Genomic DNA, 26133 nt, shown 5'->3' on the forward strand with positions numbered 1-26133 from the left:
ACCGTACACAAAGACACACACGAATAAGCCCCTATCAGGCAAGATACTATCTAATATATTGTATCTACACTACAGTTCTTATGTTATTTTGAGAGCTGGTGGATTACTATTATTTTTCTTACTACGTTGGACGGAGAAGTAAGTCATTCGTGTACAAAGTTCGGTTCAGGACTGTGCTGGAACATACGCACATACATCCATAATCTCGGTCATTTTGGACATTTTCTTTTTTCACCCCCCTCCCTCTATGCCAGTGGACACGTGGCCTGTCTTCACCAATGTCAGTTACTTTTGCTGTTATCTTAGATTTCCAAAATTCGGATAATGTCATTATCTTCAATAATATTCACTTCTGTATTCACCACAAAATTTATTATCTCTTTTTACCAAAACTAAGTTTTCGTTTTAATCTGAATTTGAACCTTAAATATTTCATTCTGGCGCACAGAAAACAAATGACTATGTTCAGCCGCCACTATCGAAATGTAAACAGGTTTTTTATTCCATTCGGGGTTTGCAAATAATTTATCATAAATTATGTGCCCTATTGACCAGAAACAAAGAAATAAGCGTAATATGACTTTCCAAGAGAATTAATTGTTATTCACTTTCGTAGCAGAAAGCATTAACATCATAGAATATGAGAAAACAAATTATAGTCTACACATTTTATACTTCACTAAAAAAATTAAGGCAGTATTCCTTAATTTTTCATTAAAATGTCAGCCAGTTGTAAACCATACAAGATACGAACTATAATCGAGAATTCATCTTAGGCCTGCCCATGTGTTGGGAATTCCAGGTTATGTTCGATCACTGTCAGTGTCGAAGCATTAGATAACCTAAAATATGTTTCAAGGGCGTTTTATTGCATAATTTTGGTTATACTCCTCGTCACAGTAATTTTCTCTTTCAGTTAAATATTTCAGCCGTCTGTGAGCTGCCATCATGAAATACTATTATCTTAGTGTTGCCATTAAAAACCTCTCTTAAAACACATTAAAAACATTAAAACACTCTATGGGGAGGATACTTTTAAGAAGGCTTCAAAATTCAGCAAATTAAGGAGAAAGAAGTCTATCCTTCTTTCTTCTTTGTGATTTCTACTGAGATGTAGGGACCATAACATCATTCCCAACTGTGTGAAGCTGAAGCACACGTTAAATACACCAAAGGCCAGGACAATATATCAATGCGCTAGCAAGGCTTTTGTGATCGAGAGAGTGGATTACACTCGTAAGGAACTGGACTCTGTCTCCCGAGAGTTGTTTCATGTACACCTGCTGTTAAGCAACACTCTCTTGCAGCAATTGTGATTGACTTTCAATCGCATTACTGCTATACAGGTTGAACGAAAATTCAACCAGGTGTCCTTCAGACAGAAATCGAAGTTCCTCCGACTAGCTCAGAAACAGGCGGTCTCTTGCACGAACCCGGATGCTAGTAAAACTGTCGTCAATCTTTCTAAGAAATCTTTAGACGAAAACCAAATGGCAGGTCTAGCTAGGGGTCTTAATTTCGCTGTTGCTCCCTCTAAAATTCCCACTGAGGAGTTAATTACTTCCATTGAGGCAGCCATCCATAAACTACCTACGGATGAGGCTGAGGAGTTAAGACAAAAATGTATGAGACTCATAAGGTCTGCTGTTGTATCCGCGCCCAATTTAAAAAGAGGCGAGAGGAGAGCTCTGAAGGAACTTAGAGATGATTCTGAACTGACCATTCTCTCAGCTGATAAGGGTAATGCGACACAGTGGTTATGGACACTGACGAGTATAAGAATAAGATCTCAGCTGTACTGTCAGAGCCTGTTTACAGACTGAGCTCACATGACCCCACCACTCGTGTGTCCAATGCCACCGTGAAGCTCTTAAAGCAATCTTCAATTCCAAACGAGGAGGCTAAACATCTGTCCCCGGGGGATGCATTGCCACCTAGATTATATGGACTGCCTAAGATCCATAAAAAAAGATGTTCCCCTCAGACCTATTGTTAGTGTCATAGGTTCTCCTGCGTATGCTCTGGCTAAATACCTAAGCAAATTGCTTCAGCCACACATAGGAGGTACTGAATTATACGTCAGGGACTCTCTGTATTTTGTCAACAAGCTGTCAGCCATAACCCTTCAACCTAATGTACTTTCGGTGAGTTTCGATGTAGAGTCCTTGTTCACTAAAGTGCCGATTGACTTGGTCATGTCTCTCATTGAACACCTATTCCCTGAGGACATTACTAAGCTATTTTACCACTGTATGACTTCCAGCTAATTCTTGTGGGGTGGGAATTTTTACAAACAGAAGGACGGAATGGCTATGGAAAGTCCACTTTCGCCCATAGTGGCTAAATTTTTTATAGAGCATTTTGAGGAAGAGGCTATTGCTTCAGCACCCGTCAAACCTATGATATGGTGGAGGTATGTTGATGATGCATTTGTGGTCTGGACAGAAGGTCCTGAGAAACTTCATGTATTTCTAAACCACCTAAATCAACAACATCCTTCAATTAAATTCACTATGGAGATGGATTCGGACGGATCCTTTCTTGGATGTTCTAGTAAGAAAGAAACCGGATGGCTCCTTAGGACATACCGTCTATCGTAAGCCTACCCACACAAATCACTATCTTCATACAGATTCTCACCACCATCCAGCACAAAAACAAGGCATTCTCACGACACTCGCCAAGAAGGCGAGATGAATTTGTGAGCCATCAAATATCCAGGTGGAGATAGACGTGCTCAAAGTCACGTTCAAGGGTAATGGTTATGGTGATTTGCAGACTCATAGAGCCCTGCATTCCAGAGAAACGACCAAGCAAAGCTCACAGAAGGAAGAAGTGAAGGGAATTGCCTACTTGCCTTACATTCAGAACGCATCCGGGAGATAGTAGGTTCGAATCCCACTATCGGCAGCCCTGAAGATGGTTTTCCGTGGTTTCCCATTTTCACACCAGGCAAATGCTGGGGCTGTACCTTAATTAAGGCCACGGCCGCTTCCTTCCAACTCCTAGGCCATTCCTATCCCATCGTCGCCATAAGACCTATCTGTGTCGGTGCGACGTAAAACCCCTAGCAAAAAAAAAAAAAAAAAAAATACATTCAGAACACCACAGATCGAATTGCCAAGGTCCTTCACAAACACGATATAAAAACCGTGTTTGGCACCGCCACTAAAATTGCTCACTGTCTGAGTAAAACCAAGGACAAATTGTCCCCACTTTTACATCCTGGTGTATACAAAATTCCCTGTACTTGCGGTAAGGTATACATCGGCCAAACATGCCAGTCCATTGGTTGGTACCCGTATCAAGGAACGTGAACGTAATATTCGTCTCAACCAGCCAGACAAATCGGCAGTAGCTGAGCACGCTCTATCATCGGGTGATGATGTCATGTTCCAAGATGCTCAAGCTTTTACCCACACTAGACACTACAGGTCCAGGATTATACAGGAAGCTGTGGAAAAAATACAGATTATGTTACAAGTGTTTATTTATATATCCACCTATTCAATACAAAGAGATCTTTTTAGAAATGAAATATTATTATAAAATGTTAAGGGACATGTTTCGCCCATATTAAGGGCATCATCAGCCTCAAATTCAAACCTGTATGGTGAAAAATCAGGATCCTGATTGCTCTTACAAGCCATAAAAAGAGGATATCATTATAGGTGTCAGTCTAAACATACAAAATATTAGAATGTCCTTGGCTAAAATTGCAGTATCAAGCTGCATGTCATACGTTCACATGAATATACTTTCCGGAGCGTTGAAAAACTTGTTGGGGTAGGGCAGTAAACAGCTCAGTCTTTATAATGAAACAGAAATGTGCCTCCTTGAAGATGATAAAGACTGAGCTGTTTACTGCCCTACCCCCAACAAGTTTTTCAACGCTCCGGAAAGTATATTCATGTGAACGTATGACATGCAGCTTGATACTGCAATTTTAGCCAAGGACATTCTAATATTTTGTATGTTTAGACTGACACCTATAATGATATCCTCTTTTTATGGCTTGTAAGAGCAATCAGGATCCTGATTTTTCACCATACAGGTTTGAATTTGAGGCTGATGATGCCCTTAATATGGGCGAAACATGTCCCTTAACATTTTATAATAATATTTCATTTCTAAAAAGATCTCTTTGTATTGAATAGGTGGATATATAAATAAACACTTGTAACATACTTTGTATTTACGTACATTTCAATACGGACCTAACATGAGAATTATAACATGTAAGCTGTGGAAATACGTAGAAATCCTAACAATTTCAACAGGGACACTGGCTATCTATTAAGTAATACCTGGTTGCCAGCCATTAAGGATTTATGTAGGTAGTTCCCTTCCCTGTCCCCTCACTATTGTTATTTCGTCTCAGTGTTTTCCAAATTCATACATTCCTCATCGCCAGATGTTTCATTCCAGGCTTGTGTCAATGTCATATACCTGTCAATGTCATATATTACGTACACATGTTATGTGACCCTCGTAGACTGATTCTGATGGTTTGGTCAGCTTCCGCTTCAAACGCTAGCACTGTGCCACGTCCAGGGAGCCATCTGGTGATGAATGAACATACGTCTAAATATCAATAAGTCATTGCTTAAGAAGCCTTTCTCGTGGACAGTCGAGATTTTCTTATGATGACGCAGAGCACAGTTCTCTGCGAATCGTAAAGAATTTCACCTTATTTTCTTGACATGGCAGAAGCCTAAAAGCCTATACGGTATCATGACTATTATCTTAGATTTCCTATTTTACCATCCAACCTTTCTCTGTTAAAATTTTAAACCAAGATAATACCTGTTATTTGAGATAATGTCGTTGTAGAATACAAATGTAGCTATGCTGGAGTATACACACATACCTATATATATCCATAATCTCAGTCATTTTTGACATTTTCTTTTCACGCCTTCTTACCATGTCAACCGGAGTGTCACTACTCATCTCAGCAACCCTGAAAAGTATGGATTCAACACAAATATTGATGACTCTTTCATGTTACTCCCTCCCAACCCCCAACCGTAGAGGTGCTACCCCACAGTATTTTTCTTCAGATGGTAAGTCATATGTGTACCAAATTTGGTTGAGATCTATGCTGGAAAAAAAAACCACACACACAAAATCTTGGTCATTTTAGACATTTTCTTTCTCACCCCTTCTCACTCCCCATAGCGATGGTGGCTGAACTTGGACTTAAATGTCATCTGTAGTGCCACTATTTATCTCTACGACCCTGAAAAACATGGATTCAACCCTAATGCAGGTCGTTTTTTATTATTTTTACATATCACTCCTTCCCCACTCTACCCCTACGTGTGTCTCTGTCCCATAGTACAGTATTTGACTCTAAATAGTGTTAGGTCCTATGTGTACCAAGTTTGGTGGAAACTGCAAGTTTGCATATAGTCACTGTCATTTTTAATTGGTTAGCTCCACCGATAGCTTTATGTAAAAATATTGCTCCTTAACTGTGGGTATTGCAGACTAGGGTAAGCCTCTTCGCTTGCTGTTATTGGAGTGGTCATTTAGTGATTTGAGTTTAGGGTTACTCAAAGCTGGCTGAATTTAGAGACATATCAATGCCTGATGATTCCTAAGAGAATAAAACAAGAATGAAGCAAATTGGTCCAGTAGAATGGACTGGACAAAACTGCTTTAGTCGTGGCGGCGGTGGTGGTTTTAAGAGGAAGTACAACTGGAAAACCATCTTCTATTAACACTAATCAGAGGGGAAAAGTGGAAGGGATCTGACACTTCAAAAAAATTAAGATATCAGCCAAAGAAAGACTAGGATCATGAAGGACATGAAAATGAAAGAATCCCTGGGCCTCCACACCTAATACCATCGGGATCAGAAAAAAACAACAAGAGTTGACCAAGGGAGGTCGGTTAGGATGGATGAAAGTGAGGAGCCTGGCACGAGTGAGAGCAATGTCAGCAAGAGTCAGGTAAGGGCCCCGTGGTCGCCAACCGATGCTCCCAAGTTATGAGCCCCTGGGGTCCCTTTTAGTTGCCTCTTATAACAGGCAGAGGATACCATGGGTGTTATTCTACTGCCCCCACCCACAGGGTGATATTTTCGAGGAGACAATCAAAATGGCCCTAATACATCTCACCTATAAAACAAAATAGCAAATGCTTTTTGGTGTTTATATTGTATTTTGTAATTTTGTGTGCCTCCATCTAACTTGTAGTTATCTCTGCAGGAGATGTCACAGCGCAAAGATTGTGAAGGCATCATAGAAGATGCCATCCTACTTGGTACACCAGTTTCAGGGAGTCCTAAAGATTGGGAGAAGTTGATGAGAGTTGTCTCTGGGAAGATTGTCAATGGTTACTGCAAGTGAGTTGTTTACCTCATCATATCTTGTAAGACTTCTTTCATACTTACTTTATGTATCCCATTTCCTCCATATCAACTGTACATCCTGTATTTGACTAAGATATCATTGTACCGATACTATTTTGATCGGTACTTCTTTGATATGTTAACTATTTAATCGCCTTACACCTGCCTCAAAAGTATTGTCAGTTACCTATCCTTATGGTATTCTACCTTTAGCATAATCTTTTTGATTACTATTACTATTTCTTATCCTAGAGAGTAACTCACAGTGCATGTTATTGTGATTAAGCAATTGCTATTGGAACTTGAACTATCATCTAAAGATGAAATAATCAAAATGTTATCCATTGATCTGGAAAATGCACTACTCGAGTTGATGAACCTAAAACAAAATAATGTTGAAATGCCAAGACAATGCGAAAGTGATTTTGAAAAGGTTAAGTCGTAGCATTTTAGGCATACCCGAAAACATGTTGCATTTAAAGATACTGTAAGTAATAATTTAGTGACACAAAACAGTTTTCAAGTGTTAAAATCAAATGATCAAGAGGTAAACATAGAATGTGACTCAGTCGCAGTGTCGAAAAAACAAAGAAAATCCCGTCAGCATCGAAACAGAAACAAGACTGTACAGTAATAGTGCGGGGCTCAATGATAAGAAATGTTGGACCCGAAGTTGAAGAGGGTATTGTGTACTGCTATCCAGGCGTACGAGTGGGTCAACTTGCAGAACATGTGAACAGTGATAGTATTAAAGAAAATTGTTCATATTGGCACAAATGATCTTTACAATTTGTCAACACCCAGTGACATAATGGCCGAGACTGATAGACTTATTACTGTGATAAAAAAAAAGTTTCCAGCAGCAAAGTTTTGTCTCAGCGGCGTTTTATATCGGCACAATGTTGATTATCGTTATATAGATGCTGTAAACTCCACTCTTGACTGGTTATCCCTTAATGGAGATGTCCTTTTTGTCGATGCTGTTAGTTGGCTTACAGCCAGTGATTTGGGAAAGATGGGCTACACCTTAACAGATAAGGAATCTCTTAAGTTTGGCAAACTTCTCAATAGAATATCTAGAAGAATGCTCTCGGGAAACTAATTAAGAAAATGTGGGGGGTTTGCAAATCCTAATGGCCAAAACTTAAGTGATACAGTAAATTAACCTATATCAGGAATGAAATATAACATGTAGATAGGGAATCAGCTCTCAGAGGTCAGATACACAATACTAAGAAAGCACCAAAGACATCAATAAAAAGGTTAGATGAACACTTTAGAGGATGCTATCAAAATGTAAATGGACTTCAAAGCAAACTAACTGAACTTAGAATTTCTTCATGTTTAGCTGACTGCGACTTCATGATATTAACTGAAACAAACTTAAATGATGAAATTAGTGATGTGGAACTCGGACTGGAAACATATTCTATTTTCAGATGTGATAGGTCTTCTTTAATGAGTTTGAAGGCATCCCATACGGTGTAATAATCTGTATTAGCAAGAGGTTTAAACCTACTCTGATACCGTGCATTAGCACAGTTGACCAGCTGTTTGTGTCCCTGACTTTTAACACCACAAAATTAATCATTGGTGCTGTATACATTCTACCCCGGTCTCCTTTCCAAAATTATTTTAAATATTGCATTGCTGTTGAAAAAATTACGTCAAATCTCGACAGCCATTTATTGCTCCTTGTTCGTGACTACAATCTACCACATCTTAGTTGGATAGTAAATGAAGAAACATTTTCTGGCCTTGTGTCAGTAGGTAACCACACGGTGGTTTAAATAAGTTTAATGCTATATCAAATTTTCTGAATCACTTTCTTGATTTGGTTTTCAGTAACTCCAGTTCCATTGAAGTAAAATGTAGTACCGTAATGAAAGTATTGTCCCCCTCGATAGACACCACCCAGCATTAGAGATTTCTGACTTTTTAAATGGTGACTATAATGGACTAAATTATTACCTGTCACAGTTCAGCTGGAAGGTGATGTTTCAGAATGTATCAATGGATAAAGGAGTAGAAACCGTCTATTCAGTACTACATTATGGCATGGAATTTTACATACCTTTACAGAATTTTAAGACTCCCAAATTCCCAAAGTGGTACAATCATAAATTGAAGTCACTGATTATTGAAAAGAAGAAAGCACACAAGCGGTACAAAATATCGGGTCTCAATAGTGATTATCATCTGTTCTCGAAATTAAGAAATGAATGCAAGTCTGAATCCAAATCTTGCTGTACAAACTATGTCTCCAACTGTGAACAAAGTATTACATCCAATCAACAGAAATTCTGGCAATATCTAATTTCTAAAAGGTCATGTAATAGTATTCCTTCAACAGTACATCTTAACACATTCACACCCGTATCCGAGTTATTGCCTATAGCGTGTGACCATGCTGTGGACTGTATCCGAGTTAGCCCGGATACAGTAAAATGAAAATGTTAAAGGTCCACCTTTTCAATACCATACCATGAATTTTCATTTTACTGTAATCCCAGTTCAATACAGAACAAAATGAAGTTTCTAACTTTCAGTTCGCCCGGATAAGCGCAACCTTGAATTGGAGCCGTTCCTACGCAGCTGGGATCTATTTTGGTCACAAATATGTGCGAGAGAGATGAAGGTAATACCCTTATGAATGCTTCTACTCACCAGAAACCACATGGCCATGGCGATTTTCCCTCCCAATGCATTTTTGTTTTTGTTTTGTTTCTGAAGGCAGCCTAGCGCTGGCCCAACTAGCTGCGGGTGTATAGTCGCTTTCTGAAGTATAACCATGGCATGTAGGGACAATGTAAGTGTTGACGAAATTGCCAACATCCTTTTCAATGAAGACTCAGGTGATGAACTGATTCCTGAACTAAGTGAAATTGAAAGTGACGACAGTGACGACAGTGAAGACGATTCTCCTGGACACGTGACAGAAAACACAGTACCGGTACCTGAATGTTCACCTTTATATCGCCCCCCTGCTATCCCATTTACTGCTAAACCAGGTATAAATATTGAAACAGAAAACACTAACCAGATGTCATTTGTAAATCGATTTCTCACAGCTGAATTTCTCGAATACCTATGCGAGCAAACAAATCTGTATGCGAGTCATGTAATCAGTGCTGCGCCGCGCCCCTTCTCTAAACACTCTCTTGCTCAAACGTGGAGTCCAGTGACTGTTTCAGAAATGAGACAGTTCCTGGGTTTGATGCTCGCTACCGGCATCATTAGTAAACCATTTCTCAGAATGTACTGGACAGAAGATCCAATTTTCTCCACTCCTATTTTCTCGAAGACAATGTCACGAAATCGCTTCGAAAGTATCCTCTCATTTCTCCACTTTAGTGACAGCAGCGAATACGAGCACAGCACTGACAGATTGTATAAAATCAGACCCATTTTACAGAAACTTTCGGACAGATTTACAGAGCTTTATACCCCCAAACAGAAAATTGCTCTGGACGAAGGAATTCTAGCCTGGAGAGGGCGCCTAAGATTCCGCCTATACAACCCCGGTAAAATTATAAAATATGGCATTTTAGTGAGGATGGTTTGTGAGTCTAACACAATTTTTCAGCTGCTTGAAAATTATTTGGCCAGGGGTATACAGTATATGGACAATTATTACAATATCGCTGGACTCTTGAAACAAATACGGGAACAGAACACTGTCGTATGTGGAACAATACGGTCAAATAGGGGTGTACCAAAAGATCTAAAGGAACACCAGGCAATTCTCGAACGGGGGGAAATGACTTTCAGGAGGGACGGGAATGTATTGCTTTTTTCTTGAAGGGACAAAAAGGTTAATACTTTGATAACTACCATCCATTCGGCAGAAATGGTTGAAACAAAGAAATATGGAAAAATACAAATGAAACCAGAGTCTGTGACCGACTATAATAATGAACACATGCATGGTATTGATACTGCAGACCAGTACTTGGCGCTCTATTCTTTCATGTGGAAAACTATAAAGTGGTCAAAAAAGGTTTCTTTAAATTTACTATACTGCTCACTTTTTAATGCATTTCGGCTCTTCCAGAACTCAAATCCTCAAAAATCAAAAACATTTCTGAATTTCATGCAGACAGTAGTTAGGAACTTGCTCCAGGAAAAAAGTGAACCCAACATACAAATACAGTTGCATCTCTCAGACATCTCAGCTCCATCTACTTCATCAGCTCCAAGTCAACATCCCACGATTTTGCCGCCAAAAAGGGCACCGGCCAAGGATCCACCATGTAGGTTAGATGGGAAGAGAAAAGAGCATATTCTCTTCAAGTTTCCACCATCAAATAAAGTCAAGCTCCCTTCAAGAAGATGCAAAGTGTGCTTCAAAAATAAAATTATTAGCGAAACAAGCTATTTTTGTGGAAAAGTGTGGTGTTCCCATTCACTCAGGAAAGTGTGATACTAGCTACCACACCCTACAGAGATACTAGAGGACTTCATTAAGGTATGTGGAAAATTTTGTTTCCATATCTTGTTTAGGTTAGAACTTATTGTGAAAAGAATTTGTTGTTGCTTGCTCTGCCACTAACAGCTGAAATAGCTGGGCCAGCCCTTTAAATAGCCAGCTCAGGTGATGGGCGTGAATGTGTTAATGAAGTTACAGCAGACATTGCAGAAAACATGGTCATATTGTAAGAATGAACACTACAAGGTTGATATCTATATAATAAAGAATATTTTAAAATAAGAAGAGCTGAAGAATCTATTTCTCTAAGAGTGGGTCACGTGCTGAAGATATCTGGACATTCCAATCACCAATACACCTATAATGGCCATCATTAATTGTATTATTTTAAAATAATTTCAATAAAAATGTAATGTTTTAAATATGCATATACCAAAAATTGTATGATGGCACTCTCAAACCTTTCAAAAACAATTCACCTAGACTACAGTTTAATCAGTATTCTTTAATTGTAACTCCTCAAATACAACTGTCCATTCCACAACATATACTTCAATACAATTTTTTTTTTTAAGACAGCACCATAGTAAAATATTTTCTGTTTCTTATTGTCTTAAAAAATCACATTAAAAGAATATAGAAATATTAATATAGAATACCCATGGCCAATAATTTCATAATAATCACAACAGAACATACAAATCAACATCACATAATTATCACAATCCGTAAATAAAATATACCTATTTCTTTTTATGCACTTACCTACACACTGCAGTTGAGAACCATACCGTAATTATTATAAACCCTCTAATAAATCAAATCAAAGATTCAATCTTTGTATGGTTATGTCAACCAAGCAGATCTTCTCTTACTTCCAAGATAACAAGAAAAAAGGGACCTGGTTCAGTGAGGTAGGAAAAGATCTACAAGAGGAGGGCATAACAAATGATGATATCCTGGAGCGCAACCCAATTAAGAAGAAACTTCAAGACCATAAGAATTTCCGAGAAAAGCTAAAGCTGAAAACAGGGAAGGCATGGACAGAAGCAAGAAAGGAACAACAAAGGCGGGAGTACTGGGCAAATGTTAAAGCCTCGGGAAAGAAAAGGTTGAAATGGTATGGTCCTTAGTTGGCCGAAATGACATGAATGATAATAAATATGGTAATAATAACAGCTGTAAATTAAATTACTATCAACAACATATTTGTTATGTAAGGGAGTTTGACTCTTGTCTGTGGAATTCTCCGATAATATGGGATGATACAATGTACATTTCTAAGTTGTATATTATGCCCTAATACAGCTTATAAGCTTATAAAAAATTCCTTTACCACTTATTGCTGTTTTGTTTTTTTCTTATAGGAGTGATTGGCTGTTGAAGTTTCTTTACCGAACTTTATCCATCTCCAATGATGTTGCTGGACTTCAACCTATTGAATGCAAGAACCGAAGGATGTGCAATATTAACCTCAGTGAAATTGTGTCAGGTATATGAAATTCGTTCTGTTGCACATAGTGTTTTAAAAGTAGTAGTTCAAGAAATCATTAAATGTGAATATCATCACCTTCATGATAATATTGTGCACCTCGATTCGTATACCATTCCATGCAAATTTTTTACTGTTGACTGCAGTGCTGCTGGTCCTCATATAAAAAATTCATTAGTTTTATTGCTTTTGCTTTCATTTCTACTATAGACTCAAACCAAGAACCTTTTAACAGTCTTAATCTTTGAAAATAAAATAAAGTCACATGGGGCATAATGATCAGGTGAGTAGGTTGAATGTTACAGTTCAGTGATTTTGTACGTCACCAAGCATGTTTCGATAGATGGCATTTTGTCATTGTGAAGAATTCATAAGGGTTACACTTTACTATTGGGTACAGATTTTTAGGAAGGATAAAATCATGCAAAAATTTTTTGAAACAATACCTAAAGTAGCTAAAGGAGAGATCCTTCCTTTATGCTTACCAGGGACCTACCAAACTTCCCATGGAAATATTCGTACTTATGTAGATACAGGGTGGCGCACAAAATGTCATACACTGGAAATTGTTTATAGAAAATGTAATATACAACATATTGAATACAAAATGGCGTTACAACATTCACTGACATGTGCATGGTTAGTCCGTGTGCTGGACATGTTCAATATGTCCACCTTCTCGGTGTTGCAACAGCTTCGAGACGAACCTGCATGTTCGCGAACACTCTACGACACAAGTCCTCACTCAACCCTCAGAAGAAAGTCACAATGGCCACTTGCAATTGCTGGTTTATGGCGGTAGATTGTCTCCTTCAAATATCCCCACAGGAAGAAGTCGCAGGGATTGAGATTGGGGCTATGCGGTGGCCAGATTGAGCCGCTCTGAAAACGCTCGGGATATCGATGGGACATCACACGGGGCCTGAAATGTTCATTCAGGAAGTCGAGAACATTTGTCATTTTGTATGGAAACACGTCAAGGTCAGACTGCAGTATTCTCTGAATTGACCGACATGAGATGCCCAGCTGAGCACATGCAGTTCTGATGGATTTGGAGGGGTTCCGAGCCACAGCCGCTCTCACAGCAGCAACATTCTCCGGTGAGCAGACCGGCTTGAGGCGGGGCCGTTTTCTCTCCAGTATGTTGCCTTCCGTTTCAGATTGCTTGGCCAGTCTGTATACCGTCTGCCGGCAAGGAGCCCACCGAGTACGGAAATGAACATGAAACCTTTCCTGGGTCCGAGGTACACTCTTGTTTCAGCATCAAACAACACTATCTTCACCTTTTGTTCACGCGTCAATCTCCCTTTGTCCGCCATGCTGTATAACTGGCAGCCGGTACGCATGCGCGAGATTCAGTGCTGTCTGTCGGATCACGCATGAAATAAGGTTTCTGTTTACGAAAGGACATGGTTGTGAGCCCAGGTTTACACATTTTATAAAACATTTCCGATGTATGACATTTCGTGCGCCACCCTGTATATGTGGTTCGTGGTGTGGGTTATTGTCGTCACGTCCTAGTTCGTGAACCGTGGACAACAGCGGAGTGGCCTAGTAAGTGGTCCTGAGGGTCGGGATACTAGTTGCTATGGAATGGGAGTGGGCATGTCACACATACTCTGAGTCTTGGCCCTCCTTGTGCTCAGTCCCTAACCCGTTAGAGGGGAAATCCTCACTGGGACTGTGTGTAAGTAAGGGTAGCATCATGCTTCACAGATTTTTCACCAAGCAAGCTCAGAACATTTTAAGGAAGCCTCGGACCTATAGGAGTAACAGAATCCCAGTTCCATTTGACAGAGGAGTGACTTCTTGGAAACAACTTTGTGAACAAAATGGAATTTGATGGGGAGCTATCAATATTAATAATGCTTATGGAAGAAAGGAAATAGAATGGCTGAGGCAGCAAAAAGGATGTGTCTGGATGTGTTAGGAGTTAATGATATTCGGGGAAAGAAACATAACGAGCACTTGACAGGTGTGAAAAAGGGAAGAGCAGATTGTGGGATTGGACTGTTCATCAGGCCTACTATTGCACACAATGTAGTTTCTGTTAGGCACGTAAGTAAGCGAATGATAGGGATAGATTTGGCAGTTGGAGGAATTAGGATGAGAATTGTCTCAATGTATTCACCCTGTGAGGGTGCAAATGATGATGAAGTTGACAGGTTTTATGAAGCATTGAGTGCATCATTGTCAGATTCAACAACAAGGATAGGGTAGTGCTAATGGGCAATTTCAGCGCGAGAGTTGGAAATAGAACTGAGGTATATGAATAGGTGGTTGGTAAATGTGGGGAAGACATGGAAGCTAATAGGAATGGGAAGTGTTTGCTGAACTTCTGTGCTAGTATGGGATTAGCAGTAATGAATACATTCTTCAAGCATAAGGTTATTCAGTGCTACACATGGGAGGGTAGGGGCACAACATCCATAATAGACTATCTTAACCAGCTTTGAATTCAGAAAATTTGGTAGGAATGTGCAAGTTTTTCAGGGACTTTTTGACGATACAGACCACTATCTGATCTGTAATGAACTAAGTATCTCTAGGCCTAGGTTAGAGGAAAGTGAAATCCGTCTGCAGACCAATAAGGGTAGAAAATCTCCAAGATGAGGAAATTAGACAGAAGTACATGTATATTAGTGAAAAAGTTCCAAACAATGGGCAGTAAGCAGGTTCAGGTTATTGAAAGAGAATGGGTGGCACACCTGGATGCTGTAGTAGAAATCAGAAATGGCTCCAAATGGGGACTGTTGCAGACAGGGAGTTGTACGTAGATAAAAGAAACAGAGTGAAACAAATAGTTATTGAATCCAAGAAGATGAAAGATACTGGTAATAACCTGGAAAGGCTAGGTCGGGCTGCAGGGAAACCTTTCTGGACAGTAATAAGGAATCTTAGGAAGGGAGGTAAAGAGGAAATGAAGAATATTTTGGGTAAATCAGGTGAACTCATAATAGACCCCAGGGAATGACTGGGCAATTGGAAGGAATATTCTGAAAATCTTCTCAACGTAAGAGGAAATCTTCCTGGTGACATTACGAACAACCAAGCTCATGCACTGCCTGCTCGATCTGCATCCGATGGCTGTTTATACTGCCTGCTCATTCCATATTCAAATGTGTAACATGACTTGCAAACAATCTGCTTCTATATGGAAGCACCAGATGTATCCAGTTATTGCGCGAATACAACTAGATAAGCATACAAGCAAAATTTAAAATCTGAATGTAACAGAAAAATTAAAGAATTTTATGCATAAAGTGGTGCTCTAGAGAGTTATAGCTTCAGGACTTTTCGAGAAAGAGGTTTCGACGAACAAGAAAACCTGGTAACTTTGTCTGTATGGCGCTTCCCTACATTAATAAGTAGAGCAATCCGCCAACAAATACAATGCCGTATAGTTTTTCCAGACCATACTGGGAGCAGTTTCTGAAAGTTATTCACTTGATCTTGAAGATAAATGGCCTTTTCAACACCTTCACCTGCAGCTTTCTTTATAATGTTCAGTGGTTTAAGTTGCATATTACAATCTTCAAGCTGTTTACTTGATCGGTGTAATTTTTCTTCCGGATCTAATATTCTCTTCTTCATTTTGAATAGCGCAACAGGAAGCCTTTTATTTGTTCTCTTTAGACCTTCCATGCTGCTGTCATCCAACATATCATCTTGACAACCAACTTCACACCGTTCGTTGTTACTAGTATTTAGGCCTACCTCTGTATCCATAAATGGAGAGTCGACTGGAAAGAGAAAGATAGAGAACCTGACATTAGTTTAGCTATAACTGTAAAACCGAAACAACTAACAACTAAATAGGCCCTACTTGCGTAATGCATAATAATAATAATAATAATAATAATAATAATAATAATAATAATAATAATAATAATAATAATAATAACAACAGTATATTGAAACGATTTTATACTACTAACAAACGTTTTGTAATGGAATCTATGACAGCATATTATTCTATGATGTACCTTCACATTAACCGTACAATTGTACCCAGAAATTATATTACTTTGTATGTAATACTTCAAACCTTATATAACGCTTACCATTTTCTGCAGTAATACTTCAAACCTTATATAACGCTTACCATTTTCTGCAATGGTTTGAAGAGCTCTTGTTAGACGTCTCTGTGCTTGAATCCCTTCTCTTCCTCTTTGCTGAAATTAGCTGTTCTTTATAAGCTGGATAATCAGGGAAAAGGCTGGGTACAGATCCTGTTTTTAATTTTCGCGTTTTGCTGGTCACTTTGAAATCATCATTTACGAAGTGTAGACTGCAAACCACGGAATAGTCAGAAGGAATCAATTTACTTCCCGTGCTGTTTCCTTCCCTGGATATAATACTCAACCTCTTTTGACGCAATTCTGTACTTGAAGGTATTTTCACGGCATTCTGGTTTCCCTTTCTTTGATTTGCAGAAAGGCACGCAGCCATACACCATTTTCACTGAAAACAAGTACAGTACTACCCTATTTCCATCTATTTCATTCCGACAGGTTCGGAGCCGGTTGGTGCTGCCACCTGCTGTGGGTATTTGTAAAAGGAGTGTTTCATTTAGTGCCATGTTAAAATGTTGTAAACCGAGCTCGATAGCTGCAGTCGCTTAAGTGCGGCCAGTATCCAGTATTCGGGAGATAGTAGGTTCAAACCCCACTATCGGCAGCCCTGAAAATGGTTTTCCGTGGTTTCCCATTTTCACACCAGGCAAATGCTGGGGCTGTACCTTAATTAAGGCCACGGTCGCTTCCTTCCCATTCCCAGCCCTTCCCTGTCCCATTGTCGCCATCAGACCTATCTGTGTTAGTGCGACGTGAAGCAACTAGCAAAAAGAAAAAAAACTGTAATGAGCAGGCAGTATAAGCAGCCATCGGATGCAGATCGAGCAGGCAGTGGCTCATGGGGAGGAGAACTGTGTTAGAGAAATTAAGCTTGAGGAAGTGGAAAGGATGATAAATAAACTCCATTATCATAAAGCAGCAGGAATAGACGAAATTAGGCCTATAATGTGAAGTATAGTGGGAAGGCAGGGATGAAAGATTAGCATGGAAGGTATCTTCTGATTGGACAAAAGCAGTAATTGCACCTATCTGTAAGTAAGGGATCAGGAAGGATTGCAACAACTATCAGGATATATCATTGATCAGTATACCAGGCAAGGTGTTCACTAGGATTTTAAAAGGGAGGGTGTGATCAGTGGTTGAGAGTAAGTTGGATGTGGTTTCAGACCACAGAGGGACTGTCAGGATTAGATTTTCAGTGTACGCCAGGTAATTGAAAAATGCTACGGGAGGAAGCAGATCTAGAGAAGGCATATGACAGTGTACCGAGGGAAAAGATGTTCACCGTACTAGGGAACTATGGGATTAAGGGTAGATTATTAAAATCAATCAAAGGCATTTATGGTGACAATTGGGCTGCAGTGAGAATTTATGGTAGAAAGAGTTCTTGGTTCAAGATACTTATAGGGATTAAACAAGTCTGTAATCTTTCACCTTTGTTGTTCATAGTTTACATGGATCATCTGATGAAATATATTAAGTGGCAGGGAGTGATTCAGTTAGTTGAAAATATAGTAAGCAGTCTGGCCTATGCAGACAACTTGGTTTTAATGACAGATTGTGCTGAAAGCCTGCAGTCTAATATCTTGGAACTTGAAAAATATGTGCAATGATTATGGTATAAAAATTAGCCTTTCCAAGACTAAAATTGATGTTAGTAGGTAAGAAATCCAACAGAATTGAATGTCATATTGGGAATACAAAGCTGGAACAGGTAGATAATTTCAAGTGCGTTCTCCCAGGATGGTAGTGTAAGTAAAATTTGAATTAAGGTCCAGTAAAGGAGCTCGCAGTTGCAGTCAGCAGTATTCTGTAAGAAGGAAGTCAGCTCCTAGATGAAACTATCTTTACACTGGTCTGTTTTCAGACTAACTTTGCTTTACGGGAGTGAGAGCTGGCTGACTTGGGATATATTATTCATAAGTTAGAAGTAACTGAAATGAAAGTGGCAAGAATGATTGCTGATACAAACAGGTTGGAGCAATGGCAGCAGGGTACTCAGAATGAGGAGGTAAAGGATATGTTAGGAATGAACTCATTGGATGAAGATGTACGCATAAACAGTCTTCCATGATGGGGTTGTGTGAGGCAAATGTAGGAGGATAGATTACCTAGGAGAATAATGAACTGTGTGTTTATGGAGGGTAAGAGAAGTAGAGGGAGACTAATACAACCATGGTTAGACTTGGATCTAATGATTTAATTAGTTATAAATAGAGAATTGTGGCAGCAGTTATTAAATTCACAGAGACTTGCATACTGAACACTGAAAGGCATAACAGTCTATAAAGATGATGTATGCATGTATGTTTGTATGAATATATTATGTATGTATGTATGTATGTATGTATGTATGTATGTATGTATGTATGCAGAAAAATTTGAACGGACAGTGTGTCAGTCTCTGAAATGCGACCATTTCCTGTGTTCTTATTGGATGGAGGTCAGTTTCTATTGTCTCCGATAGAGCTTGCATCATGTGTAGCTCACTGGTGCCACATTTCGTGAAAACAATGAAACCACAGAGTTTGAAAGTGATGTGTCATGGCATGTGCTGGATGTAATTGCAGTATGCGCAGCATTACTGTACTAAGTACCCAGGAAGTGAATTTCACAGATTATTTAGTTAATCCCAGATTTATATAGGCCAAAAAAAAAAGAAAGCAGCACTTTGGTCCATAATATAAACATGTCAAGAGAGAAACTGGGAGAATTTTATACATTGATTCCCCAGTTTGAGAAACATGAAAAACGATATTACATATACTTCAGAATGAATATTGGAAGTTTTGATGAAATTCTGGGAGCCGTCAGAAACAATATCCATTATGCTGCTTCATAGAAGTATAGATGATAAGTGAGTCATGACCAGCTTGTTATCAAAGATTCCCAAGTGCTGCAGTAGTGTGAGCAGCCCACTCAGTAAACAGCGATAATGGTCACAAGTCTATATCAAACCAAACCATACCAAACTACGCGCGCGTGCCCGTGTGTGTGGTTTTTTTTTTTTAATTAGATAGTTAGAACATACAAGATAATTTCTGCCTTTACATTTTTATTTACATGAATCAACCTTTTTCGTGGCTGATGATAATTATAAGTTTTAAAGTGAAAAACAACAAGATTATCAATTCTGATTTGGAAGTGGAATAGTCAGTTCCCCCCCCTCTTTTATAGAGCTGATAAATTAGATCGTAATGTCTTTTAACGTGAATCAATCAGTCAGTGAAATTGCATGCATTAATAAATATTGTTCAGATATTTGCCTTGTCGCACTATTGCTTTATGCTAAAGTAAAAGCTCCTTTCTGCTTCCTGGCTTCATAAGGAGGGTAGGCCTCAAACACTCACAGACTCTTGGCATATCTTCATTCTTGACATGAGAGATGTATGATAAGAAAGAAGGATAAACACAGGAAGAAGAAAGGGACAAAAAGATGAATATAGGTAGTAAAAGGCTAGAAACACAGGAGGATACCAGAAAAAGGGGTGCGATGGGGACTAAAAAGAGATCAATGTAGAAGAACTAGAATTGATGAGGAGAGAGCCCATCTATGTGAAGATGTAGAGATTGTCCATTTGCGGTTTTTATGTTTTTCCTATCTCTCTTCCTATTCCTCTCTGTTGTGATACTGACCTGTCATTGTGATTCTCCTATTATATGCTCCTGTTCATGTTGCTGCCTTTCGACGAAGGTAATCCCAAAAGTAAGGTCTCCTATTTTTTATAAATACATAGATGTGTTTATTTCTACAATGGTTTACATCATTTTACAGCTTGAACATTTGGCTATTTTTCTACATAATCACCATTTCGGTTGATGCATTTTTGTAGACGCTGTGACAGTTGATGTATGGCCATGACATACCAGCTTGCTGCCATGCTGTTCAGGAAGTTGTGAACCTCATCTTTCACCTCATCGTCGGTGCTAAATTGTTTTCCAGCCAAATGTTCTTTCAACTTAGAGAACAAGTGATAGTCACTGGGCACCAACTCGGGACTATAGTGTGGGTGGGTGATGATCTTCCACTGAAACTGTTGCAGAAGAGCAATGGTTTGCCGGGCGACGTGCGGGCAAGCGTTGTCATGGAGAATGTTTACGCCCTTGTTCAAGATTCCTCTTCTCCAGTTCTGAATTGCCCGTCTGAGTTTTTTCAGGGTCTCACAGTACCGGTCAATGTTAATTGTGGTCCCAGCGGGTATAAAGTTGACCAACAATACCCCCTTTTCGATCCCGAAACACAGTTGTCATGACTTTACCGGCAGACTGTGTTTGCTTGAATTTCCGCGGCTTTGGCGAAGAGGGATGCCGTCACTGGCGTGATTGTCGCATGGTCTCAGGTGTAAAGTGGAATCCCCAGGTTTCATCACCTGTGATAACTGAGTCCAAAACGTTGTCCTATTCGGCTGCAAAGCGTTGAAGAAATGCGCGGGAAGAATCAGCTCGTTGCCGCATGTGGTCTTCAATCAGCATGCGTGGCACCCATCTTGCACAACCTTCTGGTATTTCAACTTTTCCGTTAAAATTCTGTGAACGGCGCTTCGAGAAACATCAGGAACCAAAGTGCAGAGATCGTCCAGGGTGATCCACCGATCTTCACGCATGATTTGCTCAACCTTCATGACTGTCTCAATGGAAATTGATGGTCTCCCGCTCCTTTGTTCATCGTGAATTTCAGTCCGACCTGCTGCAAACTCTCTTTACCGCTTACGAACATTTTTGACATCCATGCATGACTCAACATACACTTGTGTCAATTGGCGATGGATTTCAATCAGTTCAGTACCTTTTGCATTCAAAAACCGAATAACTGTGCGCACTTTGCACTTGGCGGTAACATCCAGCGGGAGCTCCATTCTCAACGGCTGCTATGCCAAGACTGAGTGCCTCAGTTCGGCGTGCACATTATTTATGCGAGCGCGGGAAACACTCTTCACAATATTGTGACCAATAGACACACGAACAGAGTTCTGTATTTATAAAAAAATAGGGAAGCTTATTTTTGGGATTACCCTCATATATATATATGACTGAATTACAAATATTCACCAGAACAGGTATCAATACAGCACAGGTTATAGGACAAACTTCACATTCACTAAATACATGAAACTGTTGACTGTGATATGCCAAGCCCCTATAATGAAGCAGCAGCAGCACCACAACTTGAAATGAAACTGAGAAGGGACTCTTACATATGTTCATATGCTTACAACATTTCATTTCATTTTGATCCAGATGTAATAATATTTTGTTGTAGGGCACAGTGAATATCCTGACAAAATTGGAGCTATTCTGAAAATCATTGGTGTTCGAACCCATGAAGATGCTACTGAGTTGGAAGCTAAATTAACAAAATCTAGTTCAGATCTGCCTGGATGTTCTCCTACCAAAAGACGACAAAGTGTAAGTTTATGGAATCAACCGTTGTGTCTAGTGTGCCAGTCTCATTTACTTCGATGGCTTATAGTGTACTGCATTCTGGTGGCATTCTGTGATGTAAATATATGCCATTGGTAGCAGGCTACAGATTAATAGCCATTACTATGAAAGGAACTGTATATTGATCAAAGTACTAACACTTGCCTGTTGTAAGAGCTGATTGGACAAGATGTATGTAGCTTGATTCACAGCAATATCCTCTAACCCAATGTATTCAGTCCTTTTTCTCCATATTTCCCCAGAGACTCTTTTATGCTCATTGTTAATACTTAATTCAAATCATACCTGACTAAATCTATAAATAGTGTATCATCTAATAACTAACCAAGAATTAACTATGAAAAAGGAGAATCACGGTTTGAAATAAATAAATAAATAAACTATGTTAACAGATATTACCGTATTTCTCCAAATCCAAGACGGCCCTGAATACATGACATCCCCCATTTCTTTCCTTCAAAAAAGTTAAACCAGGCTTAAAAAGTGCTTTGTGAAATCATAATTTTATTTATAACAAATTTAATTTGAGATATAAAATAAATACACAGACACGTATCATGTAAATCCTACTGACTTCCCTGATGATTTCCATTAGAGGTTTCTGATACTGCCTTTGAAATTCCTATTTGCGAGCCTGCATTTATATCACATCTCATGTTATGGCCATCCCAACCTTGTGTTTTTTGCGCACATACCCCACAATTTCATGTTTGACTTCTTCAAAGCGCAGTAGCGGCGATTGCAGGGGGGAGGGGGCTGTTGCTCCCCCCACTTTGTGGAGCAAAAATTAAGTTTTTATTCCATTTTAGCCACCTGAAACTGGGAAGAATTTTTTTTTTAATGTGTAAACCCTGTTGTCTTTTCAGCTAATTCTTTCTTTTAATTTCTTTTATTATTAAGAAAAATCACGCACAACATGTCGTTTGTCATGGGTAACAAAATTGTACAGCACCACAATAAGTAGTGGTGACCCACGGAGCAATGTGTAGCATGTTCTGTGGCGAAGGGTAGCAGGGGTATATTTTTTTAACGAAAGTTAGCCGCATTCGTCAGTCTCACTCGGTCAATGTGTCTGTTCTATCTAGTGTGTTACTTTGTTAGCATGTAGTCAAATACTAAATGACTTTTTAATTTTATACTCACACCGTACTTCTATTTACTGTAATTGTAATATATGCGTAATTATTGTTCCTTTGGTTTTATTGTATATTACGTTTGTTACCGCACTTAAGTTGGTAGACTGTCAACCTTTACATCTCTATCGAAATTTGCTCAGGGGACATCAGAAACTTTTTATAGCAATTATTTTTTTCAATTTTGATGTCTTCCCCCCCACCCCACCTCTGGCTATATTCATTGGATCCAGATACTTTTTGTTATGTTTGAGTGCTGTTTGTTGTCTACATATTTTTGTGCCCCCCCTCCCCACACTTCTAATTCCCAATCACTGCTACTGTTAAAGCATCCTTGTTGTGGGCCACTGAATGCCTTTCTTGTACAGTATGCATTTTTAGAATATTTTTGTCTTCATGCCAGTGCCGAACATTGACTTTAGTTATGCCATATTTTCTTGGGGCTGCACAATATTATTCTTTATTTCTGCGGGTTTAATAACCATTAATTTAAAATTGGCATGATATTGAAGACAACCCGTTGAAAATTTGCCAGCAATACACGTGTCTCTACAATATGACGATCCATCACGAAAGTATTCCTGTTGCCTATAAAACTCTTATTAAGCATCAGGTACAACTGGCTCCCACTAGACACGTCTCGCTTGCCGGTGTCAGCCGGCTTCAGCAGCTAGCGATGTACAGTATAATAGACATGGACGTTAAGCCCAACGAGTTTCGTGCTCTGTGATATGGCCACTCTGCCCTTGAGTTTTTCGTGCACATACCTCACAATTTCATCTTCGAATTCTGTAAAGTGTTCTTGTTGTGGGCCACTAAATGCATATTTTGTAGGCCTACAATATGCATTTTTAAAGCTATATTTGGCTTCACGCTAATGCCAACATTGGCTTTAGTTATGTTGTATTTTCTTGCCACTACACAATTATTCATTTCAACGTGTTTAATAATCATTAACTTAAAATTGGCATCATAATATCAATGAGAACTCGGTGAAAATTTGCTGGCAATACCTGTTCTGCGTGTCTGTACAATACGACGATCCATCGTTAAAATATTTCTGCTGTTCAAAAAATGGTTACTTTTACTAAGCATCAGATACAGTAGATACATAATAACTCTTGTCATCGAGTAACTGTGACCTTTCTAAGAATTCTAAAGGTCTCATCCTTTCTATTCCAATTCGAATGACATTTTCTGCGCAGCTGGGGCTCAGAAATACAGTACATTATGGTCGACCTTGCAGTTAGCTCAAGATAGTAGGCCTATTATTTGGATGCCATTCTGCGGATTTGAGAAACATTTTTGTAGAAGCTTTTAGAATGTCATTCTGTCTTCACCATTTTTCGAAAACCACTGACGTAACACAGAGGCACTGTACAGTCGACTTCTGCGGCTAACGATGTATAATAAAGATTTGGACGTCGAAGGTCAATCAATCAATCAATCAATCAATCAATCAATCAATCAATCAATCAATCAATCAATCAATCAATCAATCACTACTGATCTGCATTTAGGGCAGTTGCCCAGGTAACAGATTCCCTGTCTCTTGTTTTCCTAGCCTTCTCATAAATGATTGCAAAGATGTGGGAAATTCATTGAACATCTCTCTTGTTAAGTTATTCCAGTCCCTAATTCATCTTCCTATAATGAAATATTTGCCCCAATTTGTCCTCTTGAATTCCAACTTTTAAAGACACCACTCAAACTTTTTCCTCTACTAATGCCATTCCACGCCATCTCTCCACTGACAGCTCGGAACATACCACTTATCTCACTTGGTTTAAAAAGGAGTACATTTATTACCCCACCTATTCAATACAATTAGTAGCACATTATGTGGTTAATTAAACATAGAAAATTTAAATATTATGGGGACATGTTTCACCCTTCTTTTATTGGGCATCATCAGCCGTATTAATTTAATCTTAAAACAGACATTGTTTAGAGGACAATGACATTTATAATTTGTAGATATTGAACTGTGATTTCTTATGATATTAATATTATGAAATAGTAGTTATAAAATATGATGTTGGGACATGACATATACAATACATGTTAAAATCATTGTAAACAAATTTAAAATCTTGTCCAAAAGAAAATTTGTGTCATATAAAATTCTAGAAACGGCACATGTGTGGTACTGAATTGGATCCTCGTCATAAGAAAATTGAGCATATACTTGCTGGGGCAGTTGTCAACATAAGTTTTCAATAGACGAATGGTTGCTAACACTTCCAACAAATATAATAATTATGAACATAGCCTTTAGAACAACCAACACAACACAAAATATATTTTTAAATTATAATAAAATCAATAATAATAACAATAAATATTCAGGCTCGGGAGTCTACAGGTTAACATGTTCCCAATGTGGAGTTTCATATGTTGGACAGACTTCTTTATAAGATACATGGAACACTTCAATGAGGAAAAGCACAATAAATATTGGGCAATGAGCATGCGCATGAAGGAAACAGGTCACCGTTTTACTTCAATAGAAAAGGATCCCACAATAATCAGGAATACAAACAAAGGTAAACTTCTAAATGAATTAGAGAATATATATATTTTTCTGGACAAAACATTTAATAAAGATCGAAACCTTAATGATGATACGGAAGTCAAGAGTCCCTTATATACGTTAACGCCTAAGCTATTAAAAACAGTCAATCCAAAGCAGAACAGAGTCCCACGAATATTTAAATTCTTTGAATCAAAAACTCCCCTTATCTCACCGAATACTAAGTCTGCACTTACCCCTCCAAACAATCCCCCTCCCACATTAACATCGACATGTAATGTTCCGCCCACCTCCGCTTCCCTTCAGCATGCCCCTCTTCCTCTAATCACATCATTACAACATGAGAAGTAGGAACTCCAGACAGACCAATGCTTCTGATACAGTAAGATAGACATAAATACGGCAAATAAGTAAGTACCAACTTTACATAATACATAATTCTTGGACATTAACGTGCGATTTAAACACACACATCAAACTCGTCTTTTTGTTCCTTTGCAGTATAACAACATTCTTTTCCTCGGTGTTCCACATCTTCTAGAAGGACTACATTTCCACGTGATAATCAAACATTACCTGTCAAATTCACGGAAATACTCGTCTCAAAAAGCAGCTTCAACCAGCACATCGTCTGTTTGCATTGGTTATATCAAGATAATATTTTAGATCA

At 38.8% G+C, this 26133-nt stretch overlaps 1 protein-coding gene across 1 annotated transcript in view; it reads left to right on the forward strand.

Moving 5' to 3' along the window:
* Window positions 1-26133, forward strand: part of LOC136858525 (transmembrane and coiled-coil domain-containing protein 4) — a 153772-nt gene that overhangs the window by 111212 nt on the left and 16427 nt on the right. Inside the window, exons 10-12 of the mRNA XM_067138128.2 lie at window positions 6216-6352; window positions 12155-12279; window positions 21616-21761. Of these exons, the coding sequence (XP_066994229.2) occupies window positions 6216-6352; window positions 12155-12279; window positions 21616-21761 (408 nt within the window). The remainder of the gene's footprint in view (window positions 1-6215; window positions 6353-12154; window positions 12280-21615; window positions 21762-26133) is intronic.

The sequence above is a fragment of the Anabrus simplex genome, chromosome 1 (assembly GCF_040414725.1).
Source record: "Anabrus simplex isolate iqAnaSimp1 chromosome 1, ASM4041472v1, whole genome shotgun sequence".
NCBI lineage: Eukaryota > Metazoa > Arthropoda > Insecta > Orthoptera > Tettigoniidae > Anabrus > Anabrus simplex.